Source organism: Nannobrachium achirus (assembly GCF_963921795.1).
Source record: "Nannobrachium achirus genome assembly, chromosome: 8".
NCBI classification, from domain to species: domain Eukaryota; kingdom Metazoa; phylum Chordata; class Actinopteri; order Myctophiformes; family Myctophidae; genus Nannobrachium; species Nannobrachium achirus.
In genome coordinates this window covers 7,145,146-7,172,163 of record NC_137817.1, presented here as the reverse complement: position 1 = coordinate 7,172,163, position 27,018 = coordinate 7,145,146, and the positions used below count along the sequence as shown (strand labels likewise).

Below are 27,018 nucleotides of genomic sequence, written 5' to 3'. Positions count from 1 at the left end.
AAAACAAGGTACAAAAGAACGAGCCAAAGAACGTACAATTGGCATCGCGCCGCCGGGAAAAATGGGGCAAACGGGAACGTCCAAATGATATACAATACTATGCAAAAACATCAAATAAACATATATCTCCGCAGTGATAAGGAAAATCACTCTGATGGAAGAAATCCTCCGGTGATAAACCCGCCCCACATTTGTATACTGGGCCCTTATTGGTGCTGCGAAATCCAATCAAAATGAGCGAGGCCATAGAGCGTCGCAGCGGAAGTGGATTCCTGGGGTCACTTAATATTCCCCATTCATTTTCGCCATAGACTTTTACAAATATATTTATAACAATTATGTTAAGCCTCGAACCAAGCCATCCAGGATGGAGGTGAATCATGATCATATAACCTTTGATCCTATGTGAAAACATATTTTAATATTACATTATTTGATATACTACATTTAATAACTACCCTTTGTTTAGCGATTTTCAAAATGTTCTTTTCATAGATGACTATCTCAAATATGAACCCTTGTTGTAAAAACACAAAGTTGTCCTTTAGAGGTGGAGAATGAATTGTATGTGAAGTGCTTGGGGATAGCACTTACCCCATCTTCCTGGGACAAAAATAGCCTCAAACGTGTTTATTTTATTTGTTTGTTTCAGCCTTTTCTATCATGTGCACTTGTGTCTGGTAACAGGGTCAACCCACGTTCTTGGAGCGAGACTAGCTGACAGCGCTCTGTAGTCTGTATGAGACAAAATGAAATTACACCATAATGAAATGACTTCTGCCAGCATACTGATACTGTACCCTTGAGAAGAAAGCGCACGTGCGTGCGTGCGTGCGTGTGCGTGCGTGCGTGCGTGCGTGTGTGTGTGTTGATATGTTTTTGAGCGTGTGCGAGTGCACGCTCATGTGCAGGGTGGAAGGGGGTATTTGACAATGTGCTGATGGCAGAACATTCCTCACATCAAAGACGCTGTTTAAACTAGTCAGTCGATAAACATACACACACGCACGTACACACACACACACTCGCGCGCGCGAGGGGAGAGGTCGGATAAGTGCTGACAAAACAATTGTCGCTCTTCTTCTCCCCTCTTTTTATCGCCCCATTGAATTATGGGTCACAGTTGCACACTTTTTATTCGGTTAGTTTTAGATTTATTTGGGGATTTTTTTGGTCTCCATTTCAGTTTAGAGCGACAGGAAATCTAGGGCAGAGAGAGAGAAGACAGAAGAGACATGCGAGAGGAGATGGGTGTCAGATTTGAACCCGCTCACGGGCCCTTCAAACAAGACACAGATAGGCGACAGCTTTGCCGCTACGGCAAGACAATGCAAATTGGCAACTAGAGCTGCAACTGTTGGTTATTTTTTATCAGTGATTATTCCATTGATTCACACTTTCTCAACTACTACTATAGTTGTAGGGACATTCAGCATAGCATAGGAATATAAGAATGCACACACGCACGCACGCAGGCAGCCACATACCGGCACACACGCACGCACGCACGCACACACACACACACACACACACACACACACACACACACACACACACACACACACACACACACACACACACACACACACACACACACACACACACACACAGGTTTGCAATTGCTACTTTGTGGGGACATTGCATTCATTTTTAAACCTAACCCTAACCCTAACCCTAACCCTTAACCTAACCCCTAAACAGCTTGTGGGGACCTATTAATTTGTCCCCACTTGTTTTTTTCCTCCGATTGTACTATCTTTGTGGGGACATGAGGTCCCCACAAAGTAGTATTTCCCTGTCCACACACACACACACACACACACACACACACACACACACACACACACACACACACACACACACACACACACACACACACACACACACACACAGTACACACGCATAAAAGTCAACACAAGTCTCACAGCTTGCCCTGACCCTGCCACGGGAGATACAATGTGTCAGGCTGTGTCCAGGGCTAAATGCTAATATGTGCTAATTAGAGAGACTCCGGCTTGACCCTGCGACAAGTTTATTGCAGCTGGCACCCCGGGGCTACAGGCGACAGTTTAGCCCTGGAACAACCTGCAAACGAAGAGGAGAAATGCTGTCCTTAGATAAACCATGACCTCAAACCCAGTAGTCGTGCCCCCCCCCCCCCCCCAAAAAAAAAAATAGAACACAAAACAAACGTGCACAGACTTTTCTGTCAGCAGTGCGGACTGCTCCCGTGAACTAATTAAGCGTGGTCGCTCTCCTAATTCAGCATTCCCACTTTTGGCAGCTATTTGGTGGCGCGCCGCTCTCTTTTACTCTCCACTAAAGAAAGGCAATCAAAGCCTTAACCCATTTAGGCCTGAACACATTATGACACAATATTTTATGCTTTAAATATAAAAAAAAATAGCAGATATACAAGCTCACAGCTGCGAGCTTGTAGATCTGCTATTTTTTTTAAATCGTGAAAATTAGAATTTTGACCCGATTCTATAAGTGTCTTTTGAATCCTTCTAAGATTTTTGGAAAAAAAAACCTATGTTTCTATGTCAGCAATCTGGCCAGCCATCGTCAAAGAAAAGGTCCTTTTCACTTAACTGGAGCTCAGTTAGTCTGTTCTTGAGAGACTACTATGTCAGTGGTGCTCAAACCTTTTCATGTGAAGGACCCCCAAAATGATATTTATTTGGCCACGGACCCCCATTTCAAAATATTTCGTTCCAGGGACCACCCAGAAGCAAAATTTGAGTTACAAACGTTCGCTTTGAAAATACATATATTCAAAGATTTTCACACATTTTCACGACTTTTTTTCAAAAATAGCAGATCTACAAGCTCGCAGCGCGGCACTCGGTGCCGCGCTGTGAGCTTGTATATCTGCTATTTTTCACTGGTTAAAGCATTCTAGGCCTAAATGGGTTTTAATTGCCGTTTCAATTACACTAGATGATTGCTTTGCCAGACTGTGAATGGAAATGGTCCCGATACGCTAGCAAAGTCGGTCTCAAAGTCCCGGCCTGACCCCCTGCCATGGGAGCTACACTGTGTCAGGCTGTGTCCAGGGCTAAACGCTAATGCATGCTAATTAGAGATACTCAGACGCGACCTGCGACACATTCATTGCAGTTGGCACCCGTGGGCTACAAGCCACAGTTTAGCCCCGAATCAGCCTGCAATCACAGAGGAGAACTGCTGTCCCGAGCTAACTGTGACCTTAAAACCTTAGTGGAATGCTTTATTATACGAAAAAAATATATATTTTTCTGTCAGCCATCACAGGCTGCTCTTGTGAACTAATTAAACAGCCCTAATTTGGCGTTCCGCATTTGGCAGCTATTTTGCGCCGCTCTCTCTCGTACCTTCTGTTAAAGAAAGACAATTAACTTCTTAATGGCGGTTTCAATTACAGAGATGATTGCCTTTGCCAGACTGTGAAAGGAAATGGCCTGGACATGGTGTATGACACGGCACTTATATCTGCTCTATCGAGACCACACGGTGTGTGAGAGAGTGTGTGTGTGTGTGAGTGTATTAGAGCCTGACCACTACTTGATTTTGGGGGCAGATACGGATATTAGGCAATTGTTTTATGTTACGTGACGTCTAGTCTCGTGCAGCCATTCAAACTATTCCACAATCTCCGAAAGCTATATAGAGTCTGGAACTACAGCTCCTGAACGGCGAGTAATGGAAGCTGGCATTTCCGTTCAAGAAAATATATTTTAAAATTACTTTTCTGCCAACCAGCAAGCTAAATATGCTTAGATGATTTTTATTTATGTAATGATAAATGCGCGCAATGTGAGACGGAAACGGAAGTGAGGAGGAGGCTTCACTTCCGCTTTAACCGGGTACTCATCGTTCTTCTTACGTTATTCCAGACTGTATGACGGGAGCATTTGCAAATCGCAGAGTCAACAGTCTGGCCACGCGAGACTATGTGACGTCAGACCAAAGCTGACGATCATTGAGAGAGAAAGTGATAGGGGGTGGAGAGAGAGAGAGCTTATTTTACCCATGCAGTAGCAAAACCTGAACACGCTTAATGGCGCCAAGCTGTAAAAATGTGACGCTTCATGTCACGTTTGCTGCTTGTGTACAATACTGTTTTCATTACACCATTTTCTCTCTCTCTCTCTCTCTCTCTCTCATATATACTGCTAGCCTCCTTCAGAGCCACAGCGTATCCACGAGTTTCCAACACCCCATAGTGCATTGCGCAGACGCTGTACCGAGCTTCCGGCGCCGCAGCCGAGTGTGATTTACAAGCTCACAACGAGTTTCATCTGCGACGCGACGTGAGCTTGTATGTCTGCTGTTAAACCGGAAGTGTGGTCCAAACAGGTCCAAATAATCTCCAGTAAACCCGCGGAAACAGGTGGATACAAACACAAATAGGGGGAGAGTGGGGTAAACTGAGACACTTCTTACATTTGCTCCCCTCTAGGCGAACTAAAAGTAAATATATATCAGTAAATATTTACACATTTCCCAGTAATTTAGGATGTTTCCTAACAATAGAAGTTATCAGAATGTATTCAAGAAAAAAGGCAGTGAAAATATGATTGTTTAAAAAAAAAAAAGTGGTCTTGTGTTTCACGTTACCCCAGCACCAGGGTAAACTGAGACAGACCAGAGAAATCAAGGGGGTAAAGTGATCCACTTTATGAATCATTAACATGTATGATATAAAATGATATGATTTAAAATATTCTCCCTGAATCAATTTGCTTAGACACAACAGCTGATTATGTTGACAGCAAGAAAATGTACTTTTACATATTTTTGTGAAAGAAAAAATGTTTTCCACTATCAGATCCTCTCCTTCATGGCAAGTGGGAAGTTCAAGGGGCTTTGAAATATAATGGTCACATAACCACAAATGTGTTCCATTGCCTAGACACAGGGGGTGTCTCAGTTTACCCCACTCTCCCCCTACAACTTTATTTCCAAATGACACCAAACATCTTTTTCTCTATCGTGTTTGCTTTCTCACATGGCCTTATTTGCAAACAGCGTTTGCAGTGAAAGCTTGTCCAGTGGACAGTACTCATGCATAGAGTAGACCATCTACATTAAATATGCTCATATGGTCATGAATAAATGATGTGCGTGTGCACAGGTGTGTGGGGTGGCTGTGGACTGTTGCGCGTGCTGATGTAATTCATAGCAACAGTGCATCTGAGAGTGTGTTTGTATGTGTGTGTCTCTCCCTCTGTCTCTCTGTCTCAAGTGCATTATTGTATTCTCCCCTTGTCCTTTTAGTGTGTCCATGAATGCTATAGATCAGGGAGAGAGAGAGAGAGAGAGAGAGAGAGAGAGAGAGAGAGAGAGAGAGAGAGAGAGAGAGAGAGAGAGAGAGAGAGGTGCAGAGATTACCTGGCCAGCCTGCAGTGCAGTGATAACAAGAGCTTAGAGCCCCATCGAGAGTGCAGCCGCAAGATGGAGAGAGCTGGATGGAAGAATAGGCTGCGATGAAGAGAGCACAGGCAGGGGTGTCGCACCAAATTATGGGCCCTGGGTACTTTTGGTTCTAACTATTGAAAAATAGCAGATATGCAAGCTCACGCTGTGAGCTTGCATATCTGCTATTTTGCTTGTAGATCTGCTATATTCAAGTCTTTGAATATTTAAATTTTTTGGAAAAACCTATGTTTCTATGTCAGTGGTGCACAAACCTTTTCATGTGAAGGACCACCACAATGATATGTATTTGGCCACGGACCCCCATCTCAAAATATTTTGTTCCGGGGATCCCCCAGAAGCAAAAATTTGAGTTACAAATGTTTGCTTAAAAAATACATACTGTATATTCAAAGATTTGCACACATTGTCATGACTTTTCAAAAATAGCAGATCTACAAGCACTCAACAGGGGTCTTCAACAGGGGGTCCGCAATCCCTAGGGGGTCCGTGGGGATACTGCAGGGGGTCCTCGAAATCGTTGGAGAAAGCAATTTGTCTTTAAATATAAAAAAACATGATTCTGTCTCTTTTGAATAGCTTGTATACATGATTATTGTGCAGTTGACAGATTGATAGTATTGACATCGGTTCTCAGTTAATAAGGTACGTCCACTTGTACATGCATGTTTAAAATATGCATGTACAAGTGGCCACACACACACACCCCGAGGTAGGGGGTCCCTGCTCCATCTTCCGGTCAGTTTGGGGGTCCCTGGCCTGAAAACGTTGAAGACCCCTGCTCTACAAGATTACCCGCCATTTTACCTCTTTCTGCAGCTCCATGTAAAAAGTAATCAGAGTAAATGTGATCTGAGTATCTCCAGGATTTTTTCACGATAGTATTTTCTTTCACTCCGGACAGAAAAATTACGTTTGCGGGCATCGGTGCTTTTGTAACGGCCGGTAGAGAAGGCTGCATTTTAAACATGAACGTCATTTAAAAGTTAGATTATGAGATAGCGGTAAATGCACTTTTGTGCAGCAGCATAACACTGCTCTCTACGAGGGAACAGGATTTCCCGGTCACGTGATATCCCGCTGCATTTCGGGAATTGGAGTGTTTCTCTTCACCACGGTAGCCTTGTACAGTAGCTACAGATTAATATAGTTTACTGTACCAGGGACGTACTGGGCCCCTGATTCAGCCAGGGAAAAGGAGTTGGAGAGGCCCTCAGTGCCACGCACCAGATTCTTTCGCCTTCCGGACGCGCCGCAAGGCCCAAAATACTAACCAATGAACGGTTACTGTGATTTTAGGTCTCATAGTTTTTTCTGGTACAAAGAGAGTCTAATGATGTTGTATGTAGACCATCCAGGAGTAGTCAAGGAGTAGAAGGAGTAGAAGGAGTAGTGGGCCAGTAATCAGATGATAGAGAGACTGCTACTCAGTGCTATAGAGAGAGATCTCTCTCTATAGCGCTGCTGCTACTCAAAGATTGTCCATTTCAGTTCATGAGAGACAAGCCAGTGGGCCAATTACATGAGTTATATTCCGGCCGGGAATGGACCGGCCTGGACCGGCCAGGAATGGACCAGCCTTTCGGGAGTTCGGGAGTCCCGCTTTTCCCAATGGCCAGCACGTCCCTGTACTGTACCACGCGTCAAGCGCGTCATGGCCACACAGAGACATGAAAGAGTTTGACACGTTGGCACGTCATGGGCATCAAATGAGTTGACATTCAGCACAAATGGGCCTTTACTAGGGGTGCAACAATACATTTTAACCAACGATTTGATACACATCACAATATATGGTTGATGATATGATACATGGACGGTATTGGTTCATTCATGGTGATACGATACAATTCGAATCAATGATTTAAAATTCATATACTAACTATTTAGCAAAGAAATCAAATCTGTGTGAAATGTGTCAATAGTGCATGTTTTTAAGGGAACAATCTATTATGGATATAAATAAGTAAACACTGTGATTATCTAGCAAATACATGGACGTTATATTTCAACACACATGGACAAACCCGCACCTTGACATGAACACAGAGATTACACACATTTATCAATAGACCAAGAGTAGCTATATGGAATGGAAAAGTAATTAGACCCCTCTTTTTAATTTTCCCTCTTAAAGGAGTAGTTCACCCCCAAAATGACTTTTTTTCTATTGATTAGTCATGCCATGGAGACTAGAGTAAAATAATATTTTTAGTTTTTTGTCACATTCCTTAGACAAAAATGTGATAACAATAAATTTACCCCCATTCGTTCCGGATGGGGACCCGTTTCGAAACGGGTCCCATCCAGAATCAATGGGGGTAAATTTACTCGAATAACATTTTTGTCTTAGGAATGTGATAAAAACCAAAAAATATTATTGAACTCTAGTCTCCATGGCATGACTAATCAATAGAAAAAAAGTCATTTTGGGGGTGAACTACTCCTTTAATATTGCTAAATAAAAAAGCACAAATGTGTCCCAATTTGGCTGGGATCCAGTCATTGGATTTTTATTCATTTTCATTTTTTCATTTCATTTGAAAGCTGGGGATCATAGCTACAAAATGATATATTGGTTGTGGAGATTGACCCAACAGTTTTGAAGATATGGCTTATAGAATGATGCCATGCTGAAATACTACTTTTGAGATATTCAAGTTTTAAATAAATATCTAACCTGCAAATGACCTGACGATCTCTCACATTAATTAAAAAAAGTCTTATTTACATGCAGAGTTAAGCTCTGGCGTTTAAGTGAAATGTAGCCTGAAATTTATGAAATGCTTTAGTGGCTTTATCACATTTTAGTGAAAAAAAAAAAAAAAAGTATTTTCAGTCCCTGTCTAAAGCTGTACTTTCCGAGATGACTGGCTCTCAGTGAGATTGGGACACAAATACTTAGTTTCAATACAATCAATTATTTTCACTGCAGAATGATTCGATACTGACTATCTGCATTGTAAAACCATACCGATACGATACAAAGCCAAAACCTGTAAATAAGCCAAGTGCTTTCCTAGGATCTCCTTTTGGTTGACCTTGTACCAGTGAACTGTACCGTCATGAAACTGTACTTTTTTCTATGCAAACTTCTAATAAAGTCTTCAATCAATCAAACCGTACGATGTATGCTTTTGCATATCGATATAGTAGATCATTGCAAATTAAAATAGAATTTTTCGATTCAGTTACTATATAGTTACACCCCTAGCCTTTACTGCAGCAGTTGTATCTGGCACGCACGCACGCACGCACAGCTTGTGCAAAGCCTCCCAGTGTGAGTGTTAATGTGTTTAAGCCCGTTCACACTGAGCACAGATATGATCTGCTGAACCACCAACCTGGTTTCATTCATTAAACTCCCACAAGAACTCTCTCTCTCTCTCTCTCTCTCTCTCTCTATCTAATAGTGGTGTGTGTGTGTGTGTGTGTGTGTGTGTGTGTGTGTGTGTGTGTGTGTGTGTGTGTGTGTGTGTGTGTGTGGCATATCTCCCCCTTCCCTAGTTCAGTGTGTCTCGCTTATGCTCCCTGGTGTCGTTTGTCACTGTCATCTCTCTCTCTCTCTCTCTCTCTCTCTCTCTCTCTCTCTCTCTCTCTCTCTCTCTCTCTCTCTCTCTCTCTCTCTCTCCCTCCCTCCCTCCTTGTGGAATACCTGTCACTACCTGAAGGCTGTGGGCACTAACCACACTTCTGCTGGCTTACACACATGCACGCATGCACGTACGCACGTACCCACGCACACACTTACACACACACTCAGTCAGTCAGTCACCTGCACCCTTGGGAGTTGTTAACAGTGGATGTTGAATGGGCCTGCAGGCTGCTATTTTAGAATAAATACCTCCACTTAGAAGGAATTACCTGCCATGTCTTACAACGGAACCCTGTGCGCGCGCGTGCCAACATGTGTATGTGTGTGTGCACGTGTAATGCTTTTTTCCCCCGCTTTTTTTTCTTCAAATAGACAATTTATATAGCGTTAAAGTGGTTACACTGACTGCAGGGGTGAGATGCCATGGGCTCGCGTGGGCTCAGCGAGCCCACACTTAATTTGCTGGATGCACACAAGACCCACACTTCTAAAATCCATATCACACCACTGACTGACTGTGATGCTATATAGTTAAAGGGGGAGTTAACACAATGGCCGCTACTTTATCACAATTTAATTGTGTAATAGTTGAGAAAATATTTGCTAATGCAACTATATGGGGCTGTTAAGTCTGACATCATTTTGTAGGCAGAGGAGAACTTTTGGCCCCAGTGCCCGTGAATCTTTTTACTATTTTTACTATTTACAAATTTTTCTTCTCTTTGTTGTTGAAAGGAGAGTGGTAGAATTATACTTTAGTCGTTATTTTTGTCTCGGATCTGTTGAAATAGCGAGGGACAGATATTGACAATAAATCTGCTTGGAGGTCCCGTAATGACTGTCATATTCAGTGCTGTGGGAAGAAGGAGCAGCCTATTGGCCACTTTTCAGAAAATCTCTCCCACCGCCTCGGAAAGGGCCGACCCAAACGTGACGAAAGTGGTGGGCGTTTTGTCACGTGACAAGAGTAAAATACATTGTAAAATGCTGTTTTGAATTACAATATTCTACACTCGTAAAAGAAAGTGAAAGCCTAACTTTCTTAACGAACGTGACCAACAACATGTACACTAGTACACTATCGCTCAATTTGAAAGAATCCACTCCTCCACTCCAGATGTTTTTGCCGTATTCATAGGGAAACGGGTGCTAGCATTGTGCTGTACTCCTTCCCTCAAGTAGCTTTGAGACACTCACCTGCCGGCCCTCTCTAAAACAGACAGCACCGATCACCCAACTTGCGCGCTCTGCTGGCCCACAAGTAGTAGACCCTATTTGGCTACGAGTGCACAAGTAGCAGTATGGCACCTCGACAGAGTGCAGTCTAGTTTTCTGTTCCTGTTGTTAGTCATGGCTTCCAGTTCCCATCTGATTGTGGGGAAGTTCTGACTGCTCCAGACTGTACTGAATAACTCTTAGCTTGCATAACGTCTTCAGACTAGGACTCGAGTCTGAGATGAACAGGTCAGCGGATGGGTTGACTCCTCCTAAGAGGATGATTGTACCTCCCACCATGCAACAATATAGACCACAAATGGGTCCTGACCCATGCAGTGTTTGGGACCAAACACTGCATGGGTCAGGACCCATTTGTGGTTTGGGTCCATTCATTTTCCATTTCCAACATTTTGTTTTTTATTTCAAAATACTTTCTAAAATGATTCCCAAAAAAGCTTTTTTTCATTTTCATGAATTAAAAACAAAATTTCATATATTTTTGTCCTCACAAGCTTACTGTTTTCACTAGTTTGGGTCCCAGTGCTGTTTTCACTAGTTTGGTTACCGGGCAAACGTCTAATTTCTCTTTTGGGTCTCAAGCTAAAAGTTTTGGGAACTAATAATAATAATAATAATACATTTTATTTGTATAGCACCTTTCATACAGAGTTGCAGTTCAAAGTGCTTCACAGGTAGATATACAATAAGTACCTCAAACATAAAATGTTAATAAAATAAAAAAGGCAACAATCAATATGTGAAATAGTAAAATACATAATGAAAGCAGGTTAAACATTCAAAATAAGAAATAGGAAAAAAAAAAGTATGTCAGTACATTATAACCATGACAGGAAACGTTAATTAAAGTGCTGAGGGTGTTATGAGGGGGCTAGCCTAACCCTAGCCTAATAGATGCTGTGCGAATGCTAGCCTGAAGAGGTGAGTTTTTAAACCGTGGTTTAAAACTCTCTGTGGAGATTGCTTCTCTGATTTCCTGAGGGAGGGTGTTCCACAATTTCCACAACAATTTCCACAACTACTGATACAGAACATGGCATACATCCATGAACTGAACGTCAGCAGCAGGTCTGTGTTACTAACAGGGGCGTCACACCAAATTCTGGGCCCTGGGTACAAGGATTCACTGCGGGCCCCCCCATGAATGTTAACTATTGAAAAATAGCAGATTTACAAGCTCACAGCGCGGCACCGAGTGCCGCGATGCGAGCTTGTAGATCTGCTATTTTTGAAAAATCGTGAAAATGTGTGCCAAGAAACCTATGTTTCCATGTCAGTGATGCTCAAACTTTTTCATGTGACGGACCCCCCCCATCTCAAAATATTTAGTTCCAGGGACCCCCCAGAAGCAAAATTTGAGTTACAAATGTTCACTTAAAAAATACATAATATTCAAAGATTTGCGCAAATTTTCACAACTTTTCAAAAATAGCAGATCTACAAGCTCGCAGCGCGGCACTCGATGCCGCGCTGTGAGCTTGTATATCTGCTATTTTTCAATAGCTAAAGTTACTAGGGCCCCTCCACCTTGGGCCCTGGTAACTCAGTCCCACTTTCCTACCCCTTGTGACGTCCCTGGTTACTAACAATATTGAGTGTAATACTGTTTGTGTCTAGGTGTAGGTGCAGATGTGTTGTGAAGGAGTTTCATTGTGATCAATATAACTGAATCACTTATTTTATAACAGCACGCCTGTCTTTTCCACTGCTGTCTGATAGTTCTAGATTAGGCTAGTTATCTTACATACTCTCTCTCTCTCTCTCTCTCTCTCTCTCTCTCTCTCTCTCTCACTGTTGCTTACTCCCTATCTCTTAAACGCACATACACTCAAACCCAAACTCTCAACACGCACGCACGCATACACATGCGCGCGCGACACACACAGAATTCTGCCTGAGCAAAGCAGATAAAGGGAGTGTTAGTAAAGAGTTCCCCTGAACCTAATGAAAGCTATTTATCACACACTTTGCCTTTCTCCATAACACATGCACGCACGTAAGCACGCACGGTAAGTCCAGATAAAGGCACTAACCGGGACTTTGAGCCCGAAGCTAAAACATGGGTGATTAGGTGTGTGTCTTCGTGCGTGCGTGCTCATGTGTGTGTGTGTGGTAAGTGGTTTGTGATTGAGCATGTAGTTTTCCGGGGGATATGTCCCAGTTACGTGGGTGTCAACCTCAACTTTATTGGCACATCACTGTTTACAGGTGTAAGAGTCATTATTTAGTTCAAGTATAGAATATTGTCACTGTCGGGCAGAAACCTTGTATCTCCAAGTTTCAAATTTGTATGTTTTTTTTTCTCAAAGTAAAGCCCTGCTTCATCATACAAGGCCGTCGCACAAAAGTAGTGAAAACAGCAGATACACAAGCACACAACGCCTCGCGGCTTGTCGATCGGCTGTTTTCACTAGTTTAGTCTTGGACAAGGTTTCCACCCGACAACGACGATATAAGCCAACAGAGGTTCTCAAACTATGGGTCAGGAGCCCAATTGGGGTCACGGGAAGGAGTGAAAGTGAAAAAAGTTCAATGCATCTTTCCCATTGATTCTGTTTCATTTTTTAAAGCATAGCCACAGATAAAAGCTACAGCTATATGTTTCCATTTACAACATAGAAACTTTTTTGTAGCTTGTAAACTTTGTTAATGAGACACAACATATGCGTTTGTCAATGCATTTTCTAAAGTGCACTTTTAACCAAACCGATTCGGCCGCGAATCGGCGGCGGAAGGCAGCGGAAAGCGTCTGTTGCCGACAGGGAGCTCATCGGCAGGTTATTGACAGCGGGTCGGGAACGTTATCGACCAGTATCGATGGAAAACTGGAAAACTGGACTTGCTCAGTTTTGCTGAGTCGCCCCTGGCCGTCGGTAGGATTGAGGGAGTTGTAGAATGGACCATTCGTTTGCTACAGCTGCAAAACCAAGCCAAAATAAGCCAGAGACATTTTCCTGTCGCATATTTTTACTAAATACCATATTCATAACTCTCAATTCCTATTCCTATCTGATCCAAAGCAAAGCTAGTAGTAGGCTAGTAATAGTGCTGCTGCTGAAGCAGCCTGTGTTGTTGTTTTTTTTTTTTTTTTTTCATTTTTATTTGTTTTACTCTGCACGGAGAACACGGAGTGCCAGATTCTGTGAGTGAAATAAGAGACCAGTCTATGAAAATAATCCCAAAAGCAGCAACCAGTTTCACCTATTGAGCTCTATTACATTAGTTATTTTATGAAATAATGTTGAAAGCAAGGCCAAATAAGCAACTACACTTCAGAAACAAGCCCAAACAAAAGCAACACACAACTAGCAACATTATAGGAAAACAGGATCAACGTTGCTTATAACGAGCAGACCTGGCACCACTGCCATATAGTAACTACAGTCGGCGTCGTCTGAAAAAAGAAATAAATGCTTAGTTTTTTGCAGTTCTTTGCAGTCTGTGTACAGTCAGAAGGAGTCTCCTGTTGGCTGTTTGGTGTGGAGACACCTTTATACATACTGTATTACAATTTACAATGATCAATTTAGGCATTTATAGCAGACGCTTTTAGTCCAAAGCGACTTACAATAAGCAGGCTAATATACATACATAATAGAGTATAACATACATTATACATCAATATACAGTAATAAGCAAGATAATAAGCAAGATAATATGTCAATATATCAGTATTGTACACCAGGCCCATTGCAAGTTGCTGTACTCTGTCATCTATTCACCCCACTCACTGATATGTAGTGTCTTCAAGACATCGCGGGATAAGTAAACAATAGAAATAAAGTAATGTCTTTGGTGAAGAACTCCTTTAAATGAACACCGACAATGCGACTGTGTATACGGTGGAAGGAAAAGGGTGCGTTGAGGACATCTCACTGTTTTTTACTGAAGCAAATCCTCACTGAAGGAAATGTGTTAATGGCTTTTATTGGACCGTGCACAGCAAAATGTCCAAAAACTAACCGGTGTGAAATGAGCTCATTTCTACTTTTTGAACACTTGGAACAGTTTCCACTTTGATGTGCAGAGAATAATAATAATACTAATACTTATACAAAAAACACACACACACACACACACACACACACACACACACACACACACACACACACACACACACACACACACACACACACACACACACACACATATTGCTATGGCAAAACGCTGAGGAAAGACATTGCTATGGCAAAACGCTGAGGAAAAGTGGCTACAGATAGGTCTAGGTTGTAATTGGTGATGTAATATGGCTACACACAAATATTGCTATGGCAAAACGCTGAGGAAAACACATTGCTATGCCAAACGCTGAGGAAAAGTGGCTACAGACACACGCACAGCCACTCTATGGAGCGGTTTACCACCGCTCAAAAAGGTTGTCTGTGTGTGTGTGGGATTAACTGATGGATTGTTTGTTTGATTGACTGTTTGATTGATTAATTGATTAAGTTTGTCTCACAGGTGATCTCCCAGCTGCGTGTCCTGAGCCGTTCAGTTGCGCCGGGGTCAAAGTTCGACAGAGAGCTCTGGTCCAATGGCCTTTCACCTGTCCTCTCCCTGTGGAAGAAACTCAACCAGGTGAGCCACGCACGCACGCATGCACGCACTAGCACACACATCCCACATCCCACATGTTACCTTACACCAGGGACGTGCTGGCCATTGGGAAAAGCGGGACAACTCCCGAACGGCCGGTTCATTCCCGGCCGGTCCAGGCCGGCCATTAGGAAAAAAATGAAAATAAAACGTCGGCCTTCGTTCCATTTTGGGGGCTGGGTGGCCAACAAAGTAAATCGTCACTGTCGGGCAGAAAACCTTGTATCTCCAAGTTTCAGATTTGCAAAGTCCTGCTTCATCATACAAGGCTGTCGCACAAACGTAGTGAAAACAGCAGATCTACAAGCACACAACGCCTCGCACCGCGTGGCGTCGTGTGCTTGTAGATCGGCTTTCACTAGTTTAAATCATTTTTAAAATGGTTTTGGACGTACAAGGTTTCCACCCGACAATGACGAAATATAACTCATATAATTGGCCCACTGGCTTGTAACTTGTCATGATCTGAAATGGCAGCAATCTTTGAGTAGCAGCAGCGCTATAGAGAGAGATCTCTCCCTATAGTGCGCAATGAGGGCCTCTAAAACTCTTTTTCCCGGGCTGAATCAGGGGCCCAGCACATCCCTGCACACATCCCACATGTTACCTTACACTACTGGAACAAAAGTTGTAGCCTACTGACTCTGACCTCCAAGTACTTTCCCATAGAGGGTTGTTTGTGGCATCTTGCTGTGGCTCCCTTTATTGCTTTTATTTTGTTTTTTATTCTTGATTTATTTGCACTATGACTATGGTCACTTATTTTTTGTCCGTGCACTATTGGGTTGTGTTGGTTGAATTGAGTAGGCCTACTATTGCTGTGTTGACATGGTGGTGAGATACTTGTGTTGCACTGACTAGCATTGACTGTTATGTGCACTGTGTTGGGCACTGCTTTGTTAAGTTGTGCTTAGGGCATTGCTTTTTTGTGTGTGATGTGTAACTCGTGAGCGTTGAATGTTTCTTGGTCACTTTATGTATATATTCTTCTTTTTTGTGACAGCTTTTTTTTTACGCTTTATGTTTATAGGCTATCCTTCTTATTATTGTGCCTTGGATCCATTGCAACACAGGTTACCCCCCACAATTTCCTGAAAAGTAACATAATTGGACATAACAAGGTTTCTGTTCGACAGCCACAATGTAAAACCCTCCACTTCAGTTTCACTTTCATTATTAATGGCTTGTCTTTTTCAAGATAAACACAAGGCCTCGCTCTGAAAGCATAGCTAATGAAGAGACATATACTAGCAAACCACACTGCAGAAAGAAAGATGACTGTTTAATTTCATTTGGACGCTGTTAACCCTGTCTCTGTCTGCAAGAAGACAGTGCTGGCTCATTCACTGCACTGCTGACGTCGGCTCAGTTACAGTAAAATAATAAAAGTAAAGACGGTGTTCCCATAGAGCCATTGTAGTTATCATTTGTGTCCCAGCACCCCCAGCAGCCAGTCATTGCAATTTTTTTCATTTTCATTTTTTCATTTCATTTGAAAGCTGGGGATCATAGCTACAAAATGATATATTGGTTGTGGAGATTGACCCAACAGTTTTGAAGATATGGCTTATAGAATGATGCCATGCTGAAATAGGACTTTTGAGATATTCAAGTTTTAAATAAATTTCTAACCTGCAATGACCTGACTCCGCCACATGGGGAGCAATCTTCAATTCAATCTTCAATTCAAAGAAGCTTTATTGGCATGAGAACACAAACGTTTACACAGTGGTGGAAAAAGTACCAACATTTTATAATTAAGTAAAAGTATCAATTCTGCAATGTAGAATCACTCTGTTACAAGTAAAAGTCCAGAATTAAAAATGTACTTGAGTAAAAGTACAAAAGTATTGGTATCCAAATGTACTTAAAGTACCAAAAGTAAAAGTACAAAATGTTTGAAAATAGCAGATCTACAAGCTCACAACGCGTCGCACCGCAATGCGTTGTGAGCTTGTAGATCGGCTATTTTCAAATAGCCTTGGTATAACATAGGGCTAAAGTGGTTTATGTATGTTTTAAAATGTAGTTATTGCTCTCTAAAAAGATAATGCCACAACAGCATCTCAAGCATTATTGGGCTAAATGTAAAGACGCTACGCTGCGCCAACCGTGAATTCAACACAATCTGCTGTTACGCAGTTTAACCAATTTGCTACATACGTCTACACAAACGGTCAGATTACAAAGATAAATTGCTTATTGGAGGCTCACAGATGTCACCATAGGGTACGCTCCAGCAGGATGTCCCGTAATGATCGTATTATTTAATGAGGAGCATTTTAATCCGATCGGTCGTCGTTTCCTTAAAAAGGTATTAATGTATCTAAGTGCAGTACACCTCGCAACCGATGGGGTCGCATGGCTGAAAAACAACAGAAAATGGCATCTGATCGGATTAAAATGCAGTTTATTAAACAATACGAAAGATACGGGTAATTCTGCTTGAGCGTACCATACTGTGACATCTGTGACACTTCAGTAAGCACGTTATCTTTGAAATATGAAGGTTTTTGTAGACGTACGTAGCAAATAGGATTAACTGCTCAACACGAGGTTGAAGTGAATGTATTACGTGCGCAACAGGGCTAACTGTGCTAAATATAGCATAATCAGTGTTTGTGTAACTTTAGTCAGAAGGATTATCTGACCTGATAATAAAACACAATCTACAGGCTTAACCGCCTCGCGTTGTGAGCTTGTAGAAGAGAGCAACAATAGAGTTGGGTCACGTTTTATTTGTTTATAGCCTGCAGCTAGCGCTGTAGCTAGCGCTAGCTAACGCTAGCTGGCGTTAGCCGTTAGCCACTCATAGCCAGTCAACCAGAATAGTCTACTCTAAAGTCAACTTTCCGACGGCGAGTGAACGATTGCATTCCATCCATGTTTTCTTGGCTGTCAATTTATTGTCCAAAAAAACAAACGCCCTGAACGTTAGAATTAGATAGTTTAGGACGACACTGATCTATTGCCATACCCAATGCTAAGCTAACTCAGTGACAAAGGAAGCTTCCGCACGCATACGTCACAGACGTCTCCAGGCCGCTCCAGGCAGGAACGGATCATTCACCAGCGTAGAAGAAGAAACAGCGGAAGAACGGCGGAAGAATAATAAATAAAATAATACACTAAATCATACATTACGTGGTTAATACTTGTTCATTTGGAACACACGTGGCAATAAATTAATGGGATAAATACTGTGGGTTGCATCGCTAAGTAATGGAGTCCCGATATTACCGCATTTGGCTACAAACGGCTAACAAAGGCTGGCTAGTTAGCATTTTAGCTAATATAAACTGGGAGGACTAACAGAATTATGTACCGATCTCTCACATTAATTAAAAAAAGTCTTATTTACATGCAGAGTTAAGCTCTGGCGTTTAAGTGAAATGTAGCCTAGATATTATGAGATGCTGTTGTGGCATTATCTTTTTAGAGAGCAAAAAAAATAAAAAATCATTTTGGCTGTAGGGAATAATGACAGTCCCCGAGATGACTGGCTGCTGGGGGCGCTGGGCCACATTTAGTCGCATAGCTCATGTTAATCTCAGCAGCCATAACCCACAGCGACGCTCTTCAAATATTTTTAAGCATCCTGCGCGATAGAATCACATTTACACTGCATCTAAAGACTCCACCTTTTGCACAAAAATCGCGCATTTTTACCCCAATGTTCCTAGCAGCTTCTCCTGAAGCTATTGTATTCGCACGATGTACACTTTGTAGAAAAGTAATGTGTGGGTTTGCTATGCAAATCTTTCCCCAGAGTGTCTCCTACGCAATTTTCGTCACCAAAGTATCAGGTTACAGTTTGCTTCAGCAGTGACGGGCGCAGCAGCGAGAGCCTAGCTAGCCGAGAGCCTGTATCTTACAAGAAGTTGGCGGCCCTTCGGGCCACTCACATCTAGAGTTCGGCCCACTCACCTCTTCACAGCAACATACCGTCTGTCTGTGTGTGTGTGTGTGTGTGTGTGTATGTGTGTGTGTGTGTGTGTGTGTGTGTGTGTGTGCCCACAGCGACGCTCTTCAAATATTTTTAAGCATCCTGCGCGATAGAATCACATTTACACTGCATCTAAAGACTCCACCTTTTGCACAAAAATCGCGCATTTTTACCCCAATGTTCCTAGCAGCTTCTCCTGAAGCTATTGTATTCGCACGATGTACACTTTGTAGAAAAGTAATGTGTTGGTTTGCTATGCAAATCTTTCCCCAGAGTGTCTCCTACGCAATTTTCGTCACCAAAGTATCAGGTTACAGTTTGCTTCAGCAGTGACGGGCGTGTGTGTGTTGCTAAAATGAAAACATTGAAATAATGAAAATAAAACATTGGCAGGCCTATTATAGTAATAATAATAACACAATTAGGCCAAAACTTTTTTTTTTTTTCAAAAAAACTTTTTTTTTCCTTCAAAAAAACTTTTTTTTTCCTTCAAAAAAACTTTTTTTTTCAAAAAACTTTTTTTTCAAAAAACTTTTTTTTTCTCAAAAAAATTTTTTTTTCTCAAAAAACTATTTTTTCTCAAAAAAAATGTTTTTCTCAAAAAAATATTTTTTATCAAAAAAAGAACTACTCATATTTGCCCATTACAAATCCATTTGATTGCTGGTATACCGTGAGGGCCCCTGGAGGGGGCCCGAGCTCTAGATTTGAGGGCCCCCAAAGGGGGCCCGAAATTCTAGTACTTTTAATTGGTTCAATATTTATACAAACCCACTGTACAAAAAGGCCAGTGAATATTGCCCTCAAACTACATTTGTTCACTATTTTGTGATAGATATCATATTCAGTATGCTTGATTCATGTCAGCAGTACCAGGGACGTGCTGGCCTGGGACCCTGATTCAGCCCGGGAAAAAGAGTTGGAGAGGCCCTCATTGCGCGCTATAGAGAGAGATCTCTCTCTATAGCGCTGCTGCTGCTACTCAAAGATTTGCCATTTCAGATCATGACAAGTGACAAGCCAGTGGGCCAATTACATGAGTTATATTTCGTCGTTGTCGGGTGGAAACCTTGTACGTCCAAAACTGTTTGTTTTGTATTTATCATTTAAAAAATTATTTAAACTAGTGAAAACAGCCGATCTACAAGCACACAACGCACCGCGTGGCGTTGCTTGTAGATCTGCTGTTTTCACTACTTTTGTGCGACGGCCTTGTAATGTATGATGAAGCAGGGCTTTGCTTTGCGAGACAATTTACACATTTGAAACTTGGAGATACAAGGTTTCTGCCCGACAGTGACAATTTACTTTTTTGGCCGCCCAGCCCCCAAAATGGAACGAAGGCCATCATTTTATTTATTTATTTTTCCTAATGGCCGGCCTGGACCGGCAGGGAATGAACCGGTCGTCGGGAGTTGTCCCGCTTTTCCCAATGGCCAGCATGTCCCTGAGCAGTACCTGCTAGTAGTTAATTGGCTGCCACTCATGTCACCATGACCCACAAGCCAGGTGTGGTCAATTAGTGCCTGCTGTTTGATCAGTGCCTGCTGCCTGCCTAGTGGCATCAGTCATTCTTTGAATCCACACTCACAGTGAGAGGAGCTAAAGTTTGATCTTGCAAGAGTTTGTGTTATGTTTTTCCACTCGACATATCTGTGTTTTGTTAGTGTGCGTGAAACTAAAAGTGAGTACCTCGGTTAATAATGCTGTATCATTATTATTTGTACAGTTTAGTTGAATATGCTGCTAACAGACTTATATGTTTGTATCATGAAGAGATTCCATTTTCTATGTGCTTCAAATGTTTGTTGAATTTAAGCACCTTGCTACTTTGATCGTCCAATGCCAATGGTGTTTGAATGTTGCCATGGTTATTATTCCATGCATATTTCGGACTCATTTTAAGTTGTTAGTTGTTTAATTAGCCGGATTTGTGAATGCCTGTATTTTCCTTTGATCTTTAGAAGCACACATATGTAACACAGCAGGGTGGTGAATAGTTGATGTAGGTGTGAAGAAAGTAAATCTCATTGAACGGACGTTGTTGTGTTTTGACTGGACACTCTGTGGAGGTTGCCATCGGTTGAGTAATCAGCCCATCAATATTTAATGATTCAAGAACAATTCTTTACTCCCACAGATACACTTAACAACTTTCACCTTTTTTCCCTAAAAAAAAAGTCGATCTACAAGTTCACAATGCATTGGTTTGAGATGCATAGTGAGCTTGTAGATCGGCTATTTTAGCTACTAAGTAGAGAATTTATTCATGAAATAACATAACTCCGTTGTCGGGTGGCAACCTTTTATGTCCAAAACCGTTCGTTTTGTATTTATCATTTTAAAAAGGATTTAAAGTGATCCCTGACTAATACGACAAATATGTCTTAATACATTATAATTGTCCTCTATAACTACAATGTAAAATTAAAAACACCTTAAATATTTTATTTCTTCTAGAAATAGCTAATCTTTCACTCAGTAGGGGAAATGCCTGTCGCAAGTTGATGATGTCATAAATGTCATGTGTCATTTTTATGGCATGCATGTGCAAAAAAAAAACACAAACACATTTGAAATATTGATTTGATGCTCATATTAACCATAGGAAGTATGAAGTTTGTTTTTATTTTCACATGCATGCCATAAATTCCATAGGGATAGATCACACTTGACATTTATGACATCATCAACTTGCGACGGGCATTTCCCCTATTGAGTGAAAGATTAGCTATTTCTAGAATAAATAAAATAATTGAGGTGTTTTTAATTTTACATTGTAGTTATAGATGACAATTATAATGTATTAAGGCATATTTGTCGTATTAGTCAGGGATCACTTTAAAATAGTGAAAATAGCTGATCTACAAGCACACAACGCCTCACGGTAGATCAGCTATTTTCACTAGTTTTGTGCGACAGTCTTGTATGGTGAAGCTAGGGATGTTAATCGACGCATTATTGGCGAATCGACGTGTCGCGGCCGAAAATCGACGCGTTGATCGACTTTTTTCACTTTTTTTTTTCGCTAAGCAGCAGCTGAGAGGAGAGCAGCACAACGGCGCATTACTTTAAACAACACAACGTATGCTGCACCCATCAGAACTTGCATCAAAGCCCTAATAATAATGATAATACATAATTGCTCTTCCTTGTTAGCATGGAGTCTGTTCTCTAGAGACTAGAAGCGGAGTGACAATAAGTCCATGGAACGTGCGGGAGCGCTGACCGCTCGCTCTCATATATCCCCGGTGTGTCGCATTAACGTTAACGACGAGTAGTGTGGTTTGTGATCATCGCACACAACGGCGACGCTGCCATTAACAAGCGAGCTTTCGTGTCAAGCGTGCATGCAGAGGCAGGAGGTAAACAAAAGCATCCAGTCCATAGAGTTGATACAGTCAGGCAAGTCAGCGCGCACTGCTATGACGCGCACATCAGCTCGGTCCAGCAGTGTTTCTCAACCAGTAGTCCGCGGACCTGACTAGCGCCGCATGCATGCGAATGCACAACACATGCAGGCATGCACTCGTCTCCGACACAGACACACACACACACACACACACACACACACACACACACACGGTCCTCTTACATATGGAAAACATTAACGCTTATAACGTTTTTGAACGATTAAAACCTTTTTTGGGGGAAAAACTTTTGAAAAATAAAAAAATATATATATGTTTCGATTTTTCGACTCGTAATTTTTGAGTCGCGGTGAGCGTGAGTCGATCGACGCGTCGATTTCCGATTTTTTTTCACATCCCTAGGTGAAGCAGGGCTTTACTTTATGAAAATAAAAATAAAACATTATTTGAAACATGGAGAGGATTTCGCCCCAACGGCAATGATATGACAGTTGCTGTGTCCAGGCCAAGGCTTACTGTATGTCCACTACAGTGTTAAGTTGTATAAATATGGCTTCACGCTACGTTAAACAACTTAAACCCTATACGGTTGAGCGGAGTCCCTCAGGGCTCTTTACTGGTGTATTTTCTGTGTTCTGTTATTCTGGGGAAGGCTGAAAGTAGCAGTAGCAGATCGACAGGAGAGTCGATCTGCTATTTCTGTTACATTTTTCTTACTGGATAAATAACTCAACAGTTAGAGTTCTCAACGGGCCTGAAAATTAACCGACCCTAACTAGTTTCATCATTTTAAGCCCGAAGCCCTAAAAAGCCTGAGTGAAGGAAAATAAACACGTTTAAAAACGCCTCCAGGTGGCGCCACGCCGCCACCGCGGTGACCGTACCATGTGTTATTATAGTGAGTAGTAGGCTGAGAGAGTGAGATTAGCCTACCTTTCCACTTTTGGTTCGGCAATGTTAGCATGTTCTCTCATGAAGAAAAGTTTAATCCTTAATCCTCCTCATCTTGTTCACACGGTGCAACGCATGCATCTGTCTGCTCTGCATGTGCCGTCTCTGTCACTCAACTCTCAGTGAGTCTCTCTCTCCTCCACTTTCTTTCGTTTCGTTTCGGACAAATTAGGAGTCGACCTGTTGTAACCCCACCATCGTATAGCTGCTGCTGTCGCTGATTTATGACCCTGGGCCTGGCTGGCCTGGATAAGAGATGCACTGATCTGCAAGTTCTAAACAAGTCAGATCGTGATGCAAAGCAGACTTCAGTGGGTTTGCAGATTGAATGGTGTTTTGGTGCGCAACACCAGCCTGCTATTATTAGCAACATGCTGCCAGCATCGCTGACTGCGGCTCTCTGTCTCTCACTCACTCTACTCTGCCTTGTCTGCTGCCAGTGGTGTGCTGCTCCGAGTGCTCGTACGGTCACATAGTAAATAAGCGAGTGAAACGCCAGTCAGCGCCATGTTCTTTATCTTTATTAAATATGAAAAAAAACCTTTTTTTTTTTTTTCCTCTTTTTTTTTACTGAACCCGAGGCTCGGCCCGACCCGACTAATTAGCATACATTTTGAGCCCGGCCCGGCCCGAAAATGTCGGGTCGGGTCGGTTAGGGTCGGGTTCGGGCCGAAATTGAGAACTCTATCAACAGTGAAAGCCTCTCCTAGCTTTTTTTAGCCACAGTCACTGTTTTCATTATAACCATTACCATCCCACTTTGATTCTAATCTAATTATTCATGGTATCTATTCTCAAGCCATGCCGAATGTGGACGTGCTGTTTGTTTCGCTGCAAAGTCAGTTGTTTACATTGCCCAAGCAACAGTAATTGGTCCCAAAAAGTGGTCTAGTAAAAGATAATTGGAAATGAGGGTAATCTAACGGAACACTGATAGCCACTGGCTCGCCCACTCCAACTGTGATGTGGTGTGTGTGTGTGTGTGTGTGTGTGTGTGTGTGTGTGTGTGTGTGTGTGTGTGCGTGCGTGCGTGCGTGCGTGCGTGCGTGCGTGCGTGCGTGCGTGCGTGCGTGCGTGCGTGCGTGCGTGCGTGTGTGTGCGTGTGCATGTGTGTGGTTGCTTAGAAACCGGCACCTTTCAAATCAAAAGGACATCTGCATGCACTGCATTAAATAATTCAGTCTCATTCCCTCCCTCTCTCAATCTGTCTACCTCCCCCTCTCCCTCTCTCCCTCTCTCTCTCTCTCTCTCTCTCTCTCTCTCTCTCTCTCTCTCTCTCTCTCTCTCTTCCTGCTGCGGGTTATATTTTGTTGTTTTTTCTGAGAGAATGATGGATTGTATTAATTGTTCCTGTGGTGCTGTTGCAACGCAGCTTCCCGCCGACCGCAAACAGCCCCTGTCTGCTTTCTATTAAACATGGCTTGATGGTGTGTGTGTGTGTGTGTGTGTGTGTGTGTGTGTGTGTGCGTGCGTGCGCGCGTGCGTGCGTGCGCGCGTGCGTGTGCGGGTGTGCCTGGCTTGCAACTTCAAAGAGGGTGAAATGCATATATGCACATACTCTTTCTATGTAACCATGTGCTTGTTGCTTTAGTTCCTTCAATTCAACATAGGAGGGGGGAAAGGAGGTTGCCTAGAATAGAGCCCTGATCGAGGGACTCCAGTCAACTGGATATAAGGGGTCTAGAGTAGGGTGACCATATTTTCAGCCGCTCAAACCGGGACGCGAACCACTGTTGCCTAAAACCGGGACCCTCAAAGCAATGCGCACGTTACCACGCACGCGCGTGCCCATTCTCTAACGTTCGTGCATGCGCACATACACACAGGGATGCATACAGGCAGTGAGTGATTGACAAACAGCCTCAGTGTTGAATTCAGACACACAATGAATTTGTTCATGTTTTCTGATTGGTTAGGTGAGCATGTTTTAATGAAAAGAACATGATAAATGTTAATGCAACCACTGAAAACAGCTACTATTATTTTAATTCTGGCGAAAACCGGGACAATTTTGTAGTGAATGTTGAAAACCGGGACATATTAATGTTTTAAAGATATTTGTCGGGACACGCAGCTTGAAAGCAGGACAGTCCCAGCCAAACTGGGACATCTGGTCACCCTAGTCTAGAGAGTAGCACGGGTCCAAAACTATACACCCGTCCAGATTACGGAACCGAGGGTGTTCGGACCGAACCGAATTTCCCAGAGAAACATTCTGATGTTACTATCCCCTGCCCGAAAAGGCACCGATAGTGATTGGATGGAGTCCGAAATGGAGCCAATTAAAATTGGATCCTATTTAGTTCCGATCTGACCGGAACTTTAAACCTGCACTTTGTCCGATGCTTATTTTCACCATTACTTTGAGACTGGTCGTCTTTTCGTCTCCTCAAGAGCGCTGCCGCTGAGCAAACCTCCCTGCTTCTCTGACAACTACAGCAGAGGCTTGCGGTTGCGTCATGAACACGTGTATGTATGTATGTGTGTGTGTGTGTGTGTGTGTGTGTGTGTGTGTGTGTGTGTGTGTGTGTGTGTGTGTGTGTGTGTGTGTGTGTGTGTGTGAGTGAGTGAGTGAGTGAGTGTGTAGCTTTGTGAGCTTGTAGATCAGCTATTTTCTTGACAAATGTTCCCCCCAGAGTAGGAATGCTGGGGTTGCAGTGGGTAAAAAGAAATGGGGAAAAAACTGTAGGAGTGCCCTTGCGAGAACATGAATTCCAAGTTGTGCACCTTTTTGATAGGCCACGCCCACTTGATGCGTTCAGGGAATTGCCCTTGCCCCATATGCACACAGAGATTTTGTGTTGAGGCTTGAATCTGTTTGGAAAATAAATGCAGTGTTAATGACAGTGCCAAAAAGCGGCACAAAGCAGAGAGAATGTGATTAATATTTTTTCTCTACCTACCCCATGCTTACGAGGAATCCAATGGTAAAAGACGGAAGTCAATCCCAGCACCGGGAAGTGGGTTAAAATTGCAATTTACCCCCCACTGTATTCATTTATTTGACCCTACCTCCTGAAAAAGGTTGCAAAGAGTGCAGGCACATTTCAAATGTCTTAGAAATGTTGTTACTAGTTTTATTTTGTGGCCCAGCTCTCAAGCTGATCGCCCTCTCATTATGGCTCAATACTGCTAGTTGCAAACAGACGCCAGTAACCTAGTTAACGCATTGTAAGGACCTGACTGTGGCAGGCATTCTCAACTTGCATTGTTCCTGAGGAGGCCGGTGGGTCTACTGTCTTACAATGAATGCACAACATCTCTGTTCGTTATGTATGTCTCTCCGTATTTAGTTCATGCATCGCCAAAGAACTGGACACAAAAACTCAGCACCCTGCTGAGCTTTTGTTGGTGTTAGTGGAACAACGGATAACGCGTCTGCCTACAGAAGATTCTAGGTTCAACCCCTAGGTGGCTTGTGATTTCCTCTTTCACACCTCTATTAAAACCCTCTGGCATCTGTAATTTTGTTTTAAAATACAAAGTGATTATCCTTTCTTGTCTGGGCCGACTCCAGAGGATGAATCCCTCTTCTTGAAAGGGGGCTTTAAGGACTGTAGTGTCAGTTAGTTGTAGCTATTGTTGTAGCCTGTTGTTTAACAATAGGAAAGCACAAAAGGCCCCCCTGACAGAGGCACTCAGGCATGGCAGATACTCACACCCCAGTGTCATCTTTGGCCACAAAAGCCCTGTAGGGCACAGGGCCAGTGGCGCAATGGATAACGCGTCTGCCTACGGAGCAGAAGATTCTAGGTTCGACTCCTAGCTGGCTCGTAGTTTCCTCTTTTGAGGAAGCAACGTTAAGGAATGGTTTGATACTTTCCTTTTTCGCCTTGAGGGCGGCGCCAGAGTCACCTCGGCTTGCATATAATAAGAGCTTCAAACTCGGCCTGCACATGACA

The 27,018-nt window shown here is 42.7% G+C and overlaps 1 protein-coding gene across 1 annotated transcript in view; it reads left to right on the top strand.

The window, feature by feature from the left end:
- dync2h1 (dynein cytoplasmic 2 heavy chain 1) overlaps nucleotides 1–27,018 on the top strand; it is a 557,731-nt gene that overhangs the window by 435,401 nt on the left and 95,312 nt on the right. Inside the window, 1 exon segment of the mRNA XM_080731168.1 lies at nucleotides 14,714–14,830. Within this exon segment, the coding sequence (XP_080587294.1) occupies nucleotides 14,714–14,830 (117 nt within the window).